General features: G+C 36.8%; 1 protein-coding gene across 2 annotated transcripts in view; it reads left to right on the top strand.

The window, feature by feature from the left end:
• The window catches only part of SMAP1 (small ArfGAP 1), a 155,690-nt gene that overhangs the window by 31,651 nt on the left and 109,585 nt on the right, over positions 1 to 14,454 (top strand). For both annotated transcript variants that reach the window (XM_058554058.1, XM_058554059.1), the window contains exon 2: positions 12,037 to 12,170. In XM_058554058.1, the coding sequence (XP_058410041.1) occupies positions 12,037 to 12,170 (134 nt within the window). The remainder of the gene's footprint in view (positions 1 to 12,036; positions 12,171 to 14,454) is intronic.

Below are 14,454 nucleotides of genomic sequence, written 5' to 3'. Positions count from 1 at the left end.
AAATCTAACGCATCTTTCCAGGCCCGTTTCAAAGATACACTACATTCATGAAGCTGCCTTTGAATGAAGCTGTCTCCAACTCCTTCAGCTCACTGTGGTCTTTTCCTACTTTGAACTCATAGCATTTTCATATCAGTGTAAGAGAGAATTTTCTAATAGATCCAATTGCGCGTAATTGGAGTAGGCTGCAAGATGGGAACATTCTTATTTGAAATGTTTAAGGAGTGACAGGATGGCCTTGTCAGTAAAGGGGACTAGAGTTGACACATATAGTTCTCTTTGTGCTAGGTGCTTGTGTACTTGCTTCATGCCTTTAATTTCGGAGGACCCTAAAAGGTGTAGATGAACTCGTCCTGTTTTATAGCTGTGGACACTGATGTTTAGAGAGGTCATATAATTTGTCTGTAGTTCTATAGCCTTGGCTGATTGGTGATTCAAACCCAGGTCTTCCTTTGTAGAAGAGCTATTATGCTGCCTTCAGTGAGTAACTACTTCATGAACTCAACGTCCATTACGATTGTGTAAAGGTTTGGCAGTTTGACATTTCTACTTGAATGGTACAGAATGACAACACTTGGCTAGGAAGACAAAAAGGTTTTGGATAGTGGTGTAATTAGAAACACCAAAAGGGAAACAGAGGCACCAAACTTTATCAATCTGTTCAGATCTTGGCCTGGTGATAGGTCAAGACTTTGACAACAAAGTTGGTAGATCTTGTTTTGATTTCTTTAAGAAACATTTTTTATTGGGATTTATTGCTTTAGTTTTTGTTTTTATATGATCCAAATGATCTTACTTAAAAATTAAAATGAAAGACCTTAACTATTAAGCCAATCTCCAGAGGGTGATAGCTACCGTGTTTAATTAGGATATATATTAATTAAAAATTAATACTTATCAAGAGCTTACCATGTGTCAGATATTATGACGTATGTACATTATCTCATTTAATGTTTTCTACAACCATTGTTTTCAAGTTTCTATTTTCAGCACCATTTCACATATCAGGAAGCTAAAGCTCGGAGAGTGTCCAGACTCACACAGCAGTGAAAATGGTGGAGTCAGCAGTAGCCTCAGACTTGTTGTCTGTGGGACACATTGAGAAAAAACATTTTACATGGTGACTCAGTGCATACATACATGCTTACATACATGTGACTGAAAGAAGTGTTTCTCAAGTAACATTTACTCTTACCGTAGTGTTGCACCCTCTCTTCTGCTCTGTACTGTTGTGTTTACCCCAGGATAGATATGACAGATAATGGGTCACTCTGCAGTCTGCAGACCTGTGCTCTGGACGTCATGCCATGTTCACTTCCTGACTCTGTACAATAGTAGCCCACCGGTGGCTTCCTCACAGTCGTCATTCTTCGTGCTTGCACCCTCTTTATTATAACTACTGACTTGTGTTCTGGTATCAGAAACAAAAATATTAAGTCTTGTAGTAAAAAGGAGTCCTTTTCCCTCAAATGAATTTTCATCTTAAGTTAAAACTAGTGAACTAATAATTTGTTTTTAGTGAAGATAATGTTTACTGATAACGCATTTTTTTTGAATTTGCCTTTCCTCATGGTTTCCTGTGGACCAGACACACCATATTAAGCTGTTGCTGAGAGAAACTTTTATCTGGTTGCTCAGTGGAAGATCTGATAAACCACTGTAGGTTCTGTTTAAAATAGAGGTTAAAGTGGGTTCATATTGTTGGTCACATTGTGCTATCAGTTATTCTGTTTGCTTTTCTGTACACTTGAAATATTTTCATAATTAAAATTTCAAAAAAATTGTGTAACCCTATTTGTATTTAATAAATGCCTTTGTATTAATAAACAAATGAAAAAAATTTTAAATCTTTGTCATACCGCCAGATGGTGCCCACTATTAATCAAAATTAAGATGCCTACACCATTTTCTGAATCATATTATGTTACAAGTATTGTTAGAATTTTGGCATGAATGTATAATCTCATAATAATGGGGTCTAGAATTCAGGAATGAAAGAAAAAGTGGAGTAATTGAGTTGCTAATGTATAGGCTTAGTCAGATTTTTGTTATATTTTTATCACATAAACATGCATCATTTTGAGCTCTGTCTCAATTTGACAAAATAAATAAACTTCATTTCCTCTCTGAATGTGTCCAATTGTATCCACTCTCTAGAATTTTCATGAATTATCTACGACAAAGTGTGTGATTTATTTCAATAACAGAGAGATGTTGAACTTAAATTAGTAATAATAAATAAAAAGTTTATAGTCTCATTTAAACATTTTTTTAGGTTAAAGGGAATGATAGGTGAATTTTTTTTCCAGTTTTATTGAGATATAATTGACATACAGCATTGTATAAGTTTAGGTTGTACAGCATAATGATTTATCTTACATATATTGTGAAATGATTACCACAATAAATTTAGTTAACATCCATTATCTCGTATAGATACAAAAAATATATATTTATATATATTTTTCCTTGTGATGAAAACTCTTAGATACTCAACAACTTTCATGTATATCATACAGCAGTGTTAACTGTAGTCATCATGCTGTATGAAAGTTTGTGCCTTTTGACCACCTGCATCAGTTCCAACCCCCCCCCCAACCACAAAGCTGATCTCTTTTTCTGTGAGTTCGGTGGTTTTTTTTTTTTCCTTTTTGTGAAGAAGATTCGCCCTGAGCTAACATCTGTTGCCAGTTGTCGTCTTTTTGCTGAGGAAGGTTTGCCCTGAGCTAACATCTGTGCCAGTCTTCCTGTATTTCGTATGTGAGCTACTGCCACAGCATGGCCACTGACGAGTGGTGTATGTCCGCGCCCAGGAACCAAACTGGGGCCTCCGAAGTGGAGCACACTGAACTTAACCACTAGGCCACCAGGGCTGGCCCTCGATTCTTTTTTTTTAATGATACAAAAATTTTCTTTTCTTACTATTTAATGTCAGTCTTGTTTCAGACAAATTTTAGAAGGCTAAATTAATTACCTCTGTTGTTGCGAGTGAAATTTGTATTTGGAGGGCTTTTTATCCGAGTTTATCTTGAAAGGTAGGAAGTTGCTGTGAGCTCGTTTTTGAGTGATCGCAATCGCTTGGCTTCTGTTAATGCTTCATAGTCCAGCGTCCAGGAAGTGACTGACTTGCGGAGCATGTGGAACCTTTCTTCTAATCAGCACTGTAATGACTCTCTCTGGAGATTATAAAGTTGTGCAGGAACTCTGATTTTCAAATGTTGTTCCTACATATCATCTTTTAGCATTACTGATGCTACTTTACAGGAAGATGTGAATGTGAGGTAGATCAACCATAGGCGACTACGTCATACCAAAATACGTTAGTTACTTTCGGATTAAAAAAAAGAATATTTTAAAGAACATTTTATTTCCTTCTTAGTAAAATACTGTATGTTAAATATTTAATATTTTAAAAAATGAACTAAACATTCTGTTGAGTATGTTACTGGAAGAAACTGGCAATTTAAAATAACTGTTGTTGAGGTACTATTTATGGAACTTGTGTTTAAACTGTTAGGTTTAATTCAGAAACCTTTTTAATATGATAGCATCTGTGTCCATGGCTTCTTGCCTGATGTTTCTGTATATCTGCCAGGAGTCCACATCCTGAGATCATCCACCTGTGTCTTATCAACCTCAACTCTTAGTTCTACTACTGGCTGCTGTTCTTTTCTGATAAAGTAAGGAAAAAGCAATAAAAGGAATGTATGGTATTTCATGTCTATATTTAAAGAAATGTATACAGGTTTTTTTTAAACAACCTTGTTGAGATATAACTTACATAGTATAATATTGACTTATTTTCAGTGTATAATTCAATGATTTTTAGTATAGTAACAGTTTTGCAACTATCACCATAATGGAATTTTAGAATATTTCATCATTCCAAAATGATCACTCATGCTTATTTGCGGTAATTCCCCCTTCCCCCTCTCCCCATACAGGTTCTTTTGCAAGTTTGTAGTTCAGTTGTTTACCATGTGGAAAACATGTTCTTGTGGATTGTTGCTTGTTCTCTTGGTGATCCACAGCGTATCTAACCCATGGCGTAGCTGACCATGAACAGTGAAAGGCCAGGCAGCAATCTTGGGTGAAGAACAAAGGGCCTCTGATAAAGAAAGGGCTGCTTCGTTGTCTCATGCTTGATCCTGGATAGTATTTTGATATAGGTAGTTTCTTTTTAGGGTCCTTTACCACTGAGATGCTGCCTTATGAACTACCCTTTATGTCCCACTTGATTTGGCCCTCCTCCTCTTTTCCCCCTTGATCAGAATTCTCTATCCTTCCCCGTTTCCTTCTCCAACAAATAAACAAATTCAGTTTTTACTGCCTCTAATCTTGGGTATTATGAGGAAAGAAATAAAGTGAATGTATAATAATGTGAGAAGGATTGATACTTATGGAAAAATGGAAGGGCTATTTGCATCTTTAAATCTATATTATTAGCCTCAACAATAAGTGATTTGTCATTTCAAAAAGTTGACAGAATAGAGTAAAACCAGTCAGCCAGTGTAAGGGGATTTTGTTTGAGAGGATGGAAGTATTGTGGTAGGAGACACAAAGTATTCACAGTTGCATTTTAGGATCTACCCATGGCGTAGTCTTGGCTTTCTCCTGCTTTCTAGCATTTTTCCTTATGTTTTGACCCTAAGTTTCTCAGTCCCGAAAACGGTGTGGTAATATTATGTGCCTCACCTGTTTATTAGGATTAAATCAGACTGTGTATTTGGAAATATGATGAATGATGTCTTGCATATTCAGTAAAATGGTGGTTTCCCCTAAAAGTACTCTCCTGGCAGTTTTGGCAGCAGTAACTCAGGTGGCTCAAGGTCCTAGCTAACATTTGTAAGCTAGAGACTCTGCCTACGTTTTTATAGAGACGTTGTGCTCAGTCCAGAGCATACAGAGATGGATAAAGTGAAGTCCCTATTCTCAAAGAGATCACTTTCTCAGAAAATATAGCTAAAACAATTAACTGTAAATCATTGTGATAAATGTTATTAAAAAAGTGTTGTGGGGGAATTGGAGAAGGCTTTATAGAAGAACTAAGTCTTAAAAGGAAATTACTGATAGTAATTAGCATTGTTTTCTGTCCTTTGTCATGTTTTATTTTTTATTTATTAAAAAATTCAAAGAAGCTTTTCTATTTGCTAGTCTATCAGGGTAATCAGAAACTTAGAAGTTTCTTCTCAGAAGAGCATACAACTTCATTTTATTTCTCAAATGGTGTCATAGCTACAAGGTACATACATTGAGTTCTCAGAAAAATTCCTGTTCATTTTTTAGATATAGTATTTTTTACATTATTTAGATATATAATGATTTATCATTCAGTAAACTTCATATTTCTACTTTCTACAGAGGTTCTGTATCTTAAAACTCTTTCATCTCTATCTGAAAGTTATTAGTCACTTGGCAGTACATAAATTTTAGACGTATGTATATCACAACTTTAAAAAAAATCAAACAGTATTTAAATTAAAGAACCTTAGTAGTAATCAGGTACTGCAATATTGTACTTTTTGGCTACAGCATTACAGCATGACTGAAACTCCTCAGTGTGGGAGGGGCACTGTTCATTTAACCAGAATGTACCTTGTCCAGACTTGACTGGCTCTAATTGGACTTATCTTTGGTAATCGCCTTGAATGCCTCCGTCTCTGCAAAGCCTGCACTGATAGCCCTGGTCACTGTTCATCTGTTCCTCTACTGTGTCCCCCACTGTTTATCCTTTATACTATAACTGCTGTGTGACTTACCAGAGTGCAAGCTCCTTGAAAGCAGGACCTGTGTTTTGTCCTCTTCATTTACTACCTTGTTGAAAATAGACACTTAATACGTATTTGGTATTTAAATTGAATCTAGAAAACTAAGATTTGGTGAAAATGTGCTGTATTATTCTTTCACCCCTCTTTTCGAATTTTGGCTCTGAAATAAGAGATTGAATCACTGGTACATTCTGTTTACTGCCACCAACTTGCAAATATCATGCTTGTTGAATTAGGTAGGTTGCAGGCTTAGCTGCTCTAACAAAAAAAACCCAAAATACTGTGGCTTAAACAGGATAGTAGTTTATTTCTCCTTCACATCTCAGTCTGGAGATGAACTGTCCAGTGTGGATAGAGTAGCTCTGTTATCTTCAACGTGGGGCTTTCATATCCAGATCCAAGGTAGCAGGTGCGTTTCTTATCGTCTCCCAGCTAACGGGAAAGAGGTGGAGGCCTGGGAACACAGGCCCAGTTCGGTTAATGGCAAAACACATCATTTCGGCTCACATTCCATTTGCCAGAACTTGGTTGTGTGGCCACACTTGGCTGCAGGAGAGGCTAGAAATGTCGTCTCTATCTAGGCAGCCATGTTTCTAGCTAAATCTTAAGGGCTTTTATTAAAAAGAAGAATGGAAAAATGAATATTAAAGACAACAGCTTCTGCCACACAGGTTTTGCTTTTGTTTCTGTTTTTTAAAGCAGTAGATGAATTGCTTCAAGTAACAAAGAAGCTGTGTATTTGACTAAGGCATCAGCCTTAGCACGTTTTTTGTTATGCTGCCTGTTCCCCTATGTAGGTGATGTGGAAGGCCGTATAAAGTCTGCCCAGTGAGAAATTTACCGTCTACATTAGTCAACGTGACTGAAAACATAGCAGGTTCCTATTGTGGCATGTTGTGTGGGGCAAGCTGTCATGGGGCTGTAACGTTTACAGGAAAAGAGAATGGAGGGATGGAGTCATAAGGAAAGGCATTATGGAGAATATGGGAGTCTAGTTAGGCCTTGAAGATGAGGTAGGCTTTGTATGATCATAAGCAGAACATTCTGGGCAAGGGAAATGGTGTTCAGGAAAGTGTGAAGACAGGATAATTGAGTTGTATTCCAGGGAAAGCAAGGAGTCTGTTCTGATTGGCTCCCTGAGTTGGTGCGAAGTAAAGTTGGTTTAACAAGGATCAAGATTATGGATGGTCATAAAAACAAAATATAGGGAAATAGAAAACTGTGTTCACGGTTTGGAGTTGGAAACTGAAACAGTCATAGGGTTTAATCTGATAATGGAATTCAGAATGAGTGAATTCCCTCCCTCCCTCCTGCCTGCTTTCTGTGAGGTTACCTGTGACCTCTCAGTTAACACATCCATTTGTTCTTTTCTAGCCCCATTCTTCTTGACTTCTGTCAGATTTTTGACATTGTTGACCATCTTTTCTTTAAAACTTTAGCCTTCTCTGATTTTGCACTGCCTTTCATTTTCTCCCTAAGACTTCGTACTCTGCTTTTTTGGCTCTTTTTTGTTTTTGGGGCTGTAGCTGTTGTCTTGAAGAAGATGCTCATATATATATTCCAGGTTGAACTTTAGTTCCATATTTCTAAGTGCTTACTGGACATTTTTATCTTGATGTGTCGCTATCATTTAAAGCATACAGCAGATCTCCACAGTTTTCTGACTCTGCAAGTACCTTTATGCTTTAAATCCCACATAGAAAGCAGAAGTTCAGACATCTTATCTCTCCCTTTTCCCTGTGTTTCCTAATCACTGAGTCCTGTCGGTTCTTCTTGGTGATTCTCACGTTTGTTCATTTCTGTTCTTATTGCTGCTACATTTATCAGTCCTCTAATATGGTGTGTTGGATTATCAGTGTTCCCTAGGTATTCACTGATGATGGGTACGGTCAGGGTGCTAACATTAGCGAGGCCAAATGTCAGCGTCTCTCCTGTTACTAGAGCCTTGCTTTAGTGTGATTGTGATGATGAAATGACTCATATTAGTTTAGTTGATGCTAGCTTATTCGTGTTGTTTTTAGTGAGATAGTGATGTGGATAACTCAAGATAACCTGACATTTGAATTCAAAATAAGCTTTGAATTTTTTTCTCAACAGATTTACTTCCTAGTTTGTTAAAATAAATTTGCACAGTTTAAGTTGCATACTCAATAAGAATAGTGAAAGCAGATCAGGAAGTAAGCTGAATGCTGGAGTTAAAGACCATGTCAAGAATAATCTAGAATCTTGCTATTCAAAATGTGGTTTGTGGATGGCAGCATGGACATCACTGGTCCTTGTTAGGAATGCAGAATCTCAGATTCCACTCCAGGGCTGCAGAAATAGCATCTGCATTTTCATTATATCCCTAGGGGTGTGCATGCACATTAGAGTTTGAGAGACACTCCTCTAGAAGTGACTGTACATTTCTTTAACCTTTCTTAGTTTTAAGACTTAGCTGCTAAAATCATTAAATCCTTCAGCTATTAATCTGTTTGTCTTCATCTATTTGGTTACCTTAGGTTTTTGTGTCAACTTCAAAATAGATTGTTATGAGTGTTATAAATGATGGAAGTAACCTGGGAGATGCACCTCTAGTAGAGTCCTCATGGAAGTCCTCTGTGAGCAGGCAGGAAGTCCTCCTGTGAACTGAGGCCCACAGGACAAAGTGAGCCAGGCATGTAAAGAGCTGATGAAAAACATTCAGGGCAGAGGAAGCAGCAGACGAAGGCATGAGAGGACATGGGTAATCATAGTAGTGAGTGGGAGTACCGTAGTGGGCTTGGAAGAGGTGTTAGGGGCCTTCTCTGTGGGGGCCAGGGTAAACTAGTGAGCCTGCCATATAAGGCCTTTTGTTGTGTGGCCTCCTCCCATCATCTCCTGAAAGTTTCCCGAAATACTCTCATACTCTACCCTTCACCTGTACCAAGGTCCTCTACCATACCGCACCTTTTTTAGCCTTTGCCAAGAATGTGTCTTGGCATAATCTGTGCCTACTGCTTAGTAGTCAGCCTCTAGGTTTTACTTAGGCTTTGCCTCCTCTGTGAGACCCGCGTGCCTTCCAGCTGACTGTGTCTCCTTAGTTGGGGTCCCCATTGCCCTTTATGTATATATCACATTATGCTAAAATTGATTACTCTCTGTTATAGTTCAGATTTATCCACGTTGATATGTGCAGTTTATTCATTTTCATGGTCGTGTAGTATTCCGTTGTATGGTGAGATAAACATACTGGTGAACATTGAAGTTATTTCCAATTGTTTTAGGAACCACACTGCTATAAATATTTTGGTGTATGGCTTCTTGAAGGCGTGTATGAGTTTCTTTGTAGTGTTTTTCAGCCTTTTTCCACCATGACCCAGAGAAACAACATTTTACAATGACTCAGTTTGTGTGTGTATGTGTGTCTATACACATATATACATATGTTACTGATTTTTTTAAAAAAAATTTAGCAAAATTATATTTTTCCTTCATGTGATACACCTGTATCTTATTTTTTCATTCTCTTCTAAAAATAAATGCTTGTTGAGTTTAAATTAATGAACTGTGATCTATCGTTTAAAATATATCTGTAGGGTGTCTTATGTGAGTGTGTATGTGTATAAAGATATGTCATATAACATATAGACTTACAAACATATGTATGTGTGTGTAAGCATGTGTGTGTGTGAGACAGGGAATGTGAATAGATTGCCTGGTATAAGGGTTTATTCATCTAGAACTTGACTGGATTTCACAGATTGGTTTTACGTGGTTATACTTGTTTACACCTGGCTTGGCCTCCTGCATCTGGGAACTTGGCTTTCTGCCTTTGTGTCTGTGGTCTTTTAACAGCATTTACTTGGCACAGAGTTGGTAAGTATTCACTGAATAGTTGGGCAAATAAAAATGAGGATTTCCTACCAATAATTGAAGGACAGTTATGTTGAACAGCTACTGTTTTATCAAGGCAATTTTAGGTAAATTTGCAAGGCTGATTTTATAGAGCAGATAATCAGTCCATTTGTAGTTTCAGTTAGGCTTTTAAAAGTCTATTTTTGGGGGTTCCCAACTGTATTGTTAAGATATGATAGTTATTTTCCAAAGAAAAATGCATTGACAGAATTACATTATTGTTTCAATGTGTGAAAAGTCATTGGGTTAAAGTTTCTCGTAAGGAATGCACAGTTTTTGTTGTTGTTGTTGCAGGAATCATAAAATGGTTTTTATAGCCTTAAATTGTGTAAAACCTGGGCATCACCTAACATTTAATTACATCTAGCTTTGCTTTATAGTAATGTAGCCATTTTTTCCTATTACTGCAGCATTATTATTGTGTGATGCTTTTGTACATTTTACTCCCTTTATCATCTGTGGGTATTGTAAAAGTGCACCACTGTCTTGGATGCTGCAGCTTTTTACCTGCAGGGGCAATCACTGTCACGTTGTGCAAGTGATGCTTCCTAATTAATCCATTCAGTCACTGCATTTGCTGCTTCAGGAAAACTGTGCTATGGAGAAAAGTCTGCATTTGTATTTGGCTGTGGGTCTAGCAGATATTCTGAGGGGAGTCATTCTATTTTAAGAGCAAAAATGAAACCACACATAGAGTGCATTGAAAATCTTGTTTTCCCATCATGCTCTGAACTCCCTGCCCTTTTGGGAGTTGTTCTTGAGGAAAGATAAGATACAGTTGTTTTGCAGGCCAATGCAGAAACTTCTCTAGAGAAGTGTTGCAAAATTTCTTCATATGAGGATTACTTGCACTTAAGTAGTGCTTTAAAACTTTCAAAATATTTTTCTTACAGGTCTCACCTAGGTGCTGAGGGCAGCCAGTCCTCACTCCTTTGACAGGTGAGAACCTCGTTGCTCCATTTGTTGTTAGTCGAGGGCGATTTATGCAGCTGAAAGGTGGCAGAGGGGTTGACAGTCCAGGTCTTTGGCCTCTAATTCATTTTGACACCATTAGCAGTCAAACAGATATTTAAACAGGGCACGTATGTCCCAGATGTTTGTCAGTTTACAGTTGTCATTCCTCAAATTTAAAAGCAGGATTTTGGCATAAATTGTATATGCATAGTCTACCTCCTGTGTAATTAAGGAATTTGGGGGGGGATGTATTTAGTTTTATTTACTGCATTGTAATTACTTGCTTCAGTGTTATTTTGTAGATTAACTTTCACCTTTAGATAAAAAGTATGTACTTGAAACAGAAGCCTAAATTTTTAAAAAAAGCTTGGTTTTCTTGATATCTCTTACTGTGTATATTTTTTTTCATAATCAAGTGATTTATAGGAATCTGTGAGGTACAAGCTTCTGAATATGTGACATAATTTCTGGATACTACTTTTATTTTTTCATTATACAAGCAATATGTGAAAATAATCATAAGAACATTTTAAATTAGCATGAAAGAATACATTCAGAGGTATGAAGAATAGTAAGGCTAAGGCTTGTATTCTTGTATGCTTGTATGAGTTTCTCTACAGTGTTTCTCAGAATTTTTTGGTCATGACCCCAAGAACCTAACATTTTATAGCAGGACTCAGTTCATCTGTAACCTTTCTTAGTCTCCGGGTTAGATTTGAGATTTATCCATGTTGATATAAGGCTTCTTGAGGCAGTCCTTGTTGTTTCCTTGTTACTAAATTTTGCCAACACTTAGTATTAATCGATTTAAAAAAAGTTTCCAACTTTTCAAGTTTTGTATTGAGTGCAAAATGGGGTCATTGATTTTACAGGGCATTTTCCCTGATTACCTTGAGGTTGTGCCTGTTTTCATATGTTTATTGGCTGTGCATTTCTTCTGTGAATTACCCATTCATGTCTTTTTGCCCAATTTTCTGTTAGGTTGGTTGTCTTTTTCTTACTAATTTCTGCGTTTCATTTTTTAAAATCTCTTTGTTTGACTTTTATTTGTTGGTGATTTTTTGAGCACTATCTTACACATTTAATAAAGAGCTTACTTTGCAGGATATTGCTACTCCTGGTTCAAGTATGCTGCGTGAAAAAACTGTTCACATATAAATTACTTCTAAATTCTTAGATTTGGGGGAAGGTTTCTAGGAAAGCAAAATTTGTAAACTATTATTAAGGTTGCTGAAGGTTGATTTATAACCTTTCAGCACAGCCAACCCACGTGTCTTCTTAGCAAGCCGCTGTTGGTACCGTTTGAAAATTTGAGCACATAAATTCTGTAAGCCTCCATTATAATTGTATAAAAAACCAGAATGCTTTATACTATTCTGTCATGATGTTTATTTTGGTTTTTAATATTTAGTTTTCTTTGTTTCGTCTTCTTAATTAGGTCCCCGATGGGCTTCCTGGAATATTGGTGTGTTTATTTGCATCAGATGTGCTGGAATCCATAGAAATCTTGGAGTTCATATATCCAGGGTCAAGTCAGTCAACCTAGACCAATGGACACCGGAACAGATACAGGTAAACATTTCCTTACCGAGAAATTATTAAAAATATTTAAAGTGAATTTAAAATCTTTAATGCTTCTTGCGTCCGAGAATTAACATTTAAAAGTAGTATGTTGAAATGGCATGTGCCACGTATAAAATTTGAGTGTTATTTGAATTGTCAGTTCACGGATGTTTATTTCTTCTTGGGTCTATATTAAAGTCAGTTTTTAATCTACTTTTATCTAAAATATTGATTTTGCAGTATTTAAAAAATGAATTCCTTTCCCTTGTGTTGATGAAATTTGCCAGTATAATTCCGTAGTCTGTTTTGTTTTCCTGTCAGCAGAGGGAGCCTGGGTAGAGGTAAAGGATAAACCCCTGCCAGCCTGGGAACGGACTTGCAGGATTTCCCTTCTCTGCAGAGATATTCTTGATTTTCAGACAGGGCCTAATAGTTAGAAGACAGCATAGTTAGCAAATGTTCTAATGACTGATTTGGATTTGTTTCAAGTGGGTTAGCTTTGTTAGAGACAAATTTATAATTTTAAGGTTTTGCCATTTTTCCAGTATGACCATCTTAAATTCTCAAAAGCATACTTTCTAACCCTTAAAGTTGACTGCTAATGTAAAAATGATTATTTCTCCTGGCTTTATCATTTACATTGGAATTATACTACTTTTTCTTATGTCCTTTGAAATGACTTTTAGTTAATATGAAGGCTAAATACACAGATATGTGTAGTTGAACCTCAGTGATATGTATACATACCTCAGAATCAGACACAAACAAAAAGAACACAAAAATTGGCGTGGCTGGGGTGAGGTAAGAGTAGAAAGAATAGAATAGAATGGTGGGGGGAGTTGGTTTTTAAAAAAAAAGATACGTAGATTTGGTTAAAGAAAGTAAAGCTTCTATACTGAAGACATATTTGTGCCAAAGTAAATTCTAAATGGAGCAGAGATTTAAATGTTTTTAAAAATTAAAGATTAAAAACATTCAAAGGAAAAAAATAGAGATCTTCAGGCTATAAAGTCAAGCATGATTTATTTAGTTCAGTCAAATTAGTTTTTGAGTTTTTTGCTGGCTAGGGCATAAAAGGAAGTATGATATTTTATGTATTTTCAAGATTCGTGAGGAGAAAATTTGCTTGTGACATCAAGGAAGCAGAGCTTTTTGAATGCTTCATATAAGGCAGTGTTCTTAATGACGTCTCTGTAGTCACTGTGGTAATAGATTTCATGATGTTGTTTCTTAAGTTGTCTTTAAGAAAATGTGACATGTCATTTGAAAAGGTAAATTGGTGTTTGTAATGGGTTATGGAGGTACAACACATTCAGGACCCAGAGGTAGACCTTGGTGGTCTTGACAGGATCCTTACCCTCAGGCACCTTCGCCTCTTCCTTGGTGAAGTGGGAAGGAGCAGCGCCTGCTTCTGTGGGTTGCTGTGAGCATCCAGTGAGTGCACAGTCCCTGGCCCATCTTAAACTCTCAGTAATGTTAGCTCGTCAGTTAGTAGTAGTGTTAGTCCATTTGTTCATTGTGTAAGACCCTCAGCAGCCCTGCCTTGAGTATCTTTCTGATCTTAAGGAATTTAGCTTCCTGTTGTAGTTGTAGTGTGTTGGTTGCTACATATACTACTGAGTAAATACAAAATACACAAAATTGATCCATTGTGCAGTATTATTGAGTATAAATGAATTACTTTTTGAGAATATTTGCCAAAAATAATTAATTCATTTTGAGCAGTATTGGATGCTAAGGCATTTTGAGATGAATAGTTAAGTAATCACATCAGTTGTGTATTGAGGTTGCTTTTTCTTCGGATTTAAGCATATCCTGTTTCCTGTGGTTGTAGCTATGTTCCATATAATTCAACTCTTGTTTATACCTTGGCATTATGATTTTTTTACTTTTTTAAAAAAAAATGAGATCTAATTACAGAGAATAATTTACAGATATGAGTTTTGTGGGTCTTGGTGAATGTCTGTACTGTGACACCAACACCCTGTTGAAGATATACAGAGCATTTCTGTCATCCTAGGAAGTTTCATTGTGCCAGTTTCCAGCCAGGCCTCCCACAGGCAACCACTAAACTGACTTCTATCCCCTTATGTTAGTTTAGCTATACTTTGGATTTTTTTTTTCTTTTGTGAGGAAGCTTGGCCATGAGCTAACATCTGTTGTCAATCGGCCTCTTTTTGCTGAGGAAGATTAGCCCTGAGCTAATAACATCTGTGCCCATCTTCTTCTGTTTTGTATATGGGACGCCACCACAACATGGCTTGATGAGTGGTGTGTCGGTCTGTGCCTGGAA

This window comes from Diceros bicornis, chromosome 14, assembly GCF_020826845.1.
Source record: "Diceros bicornis minor isolate mBicDic1 chromosome 14, mDicBic1.mat.cur, whole genome shotgun sequence".
Lineage (NCBI taxonomy): Eukaryota > Metazoa > Chordata > Mammalia > Perissodactyla > Rhinocerotidae > Diceros > Diceros bicornis.
Note: the sequence above shows the minus strand (reverse complement) of the source record. Positions and strands in the feature narration are given on the sequence as shown.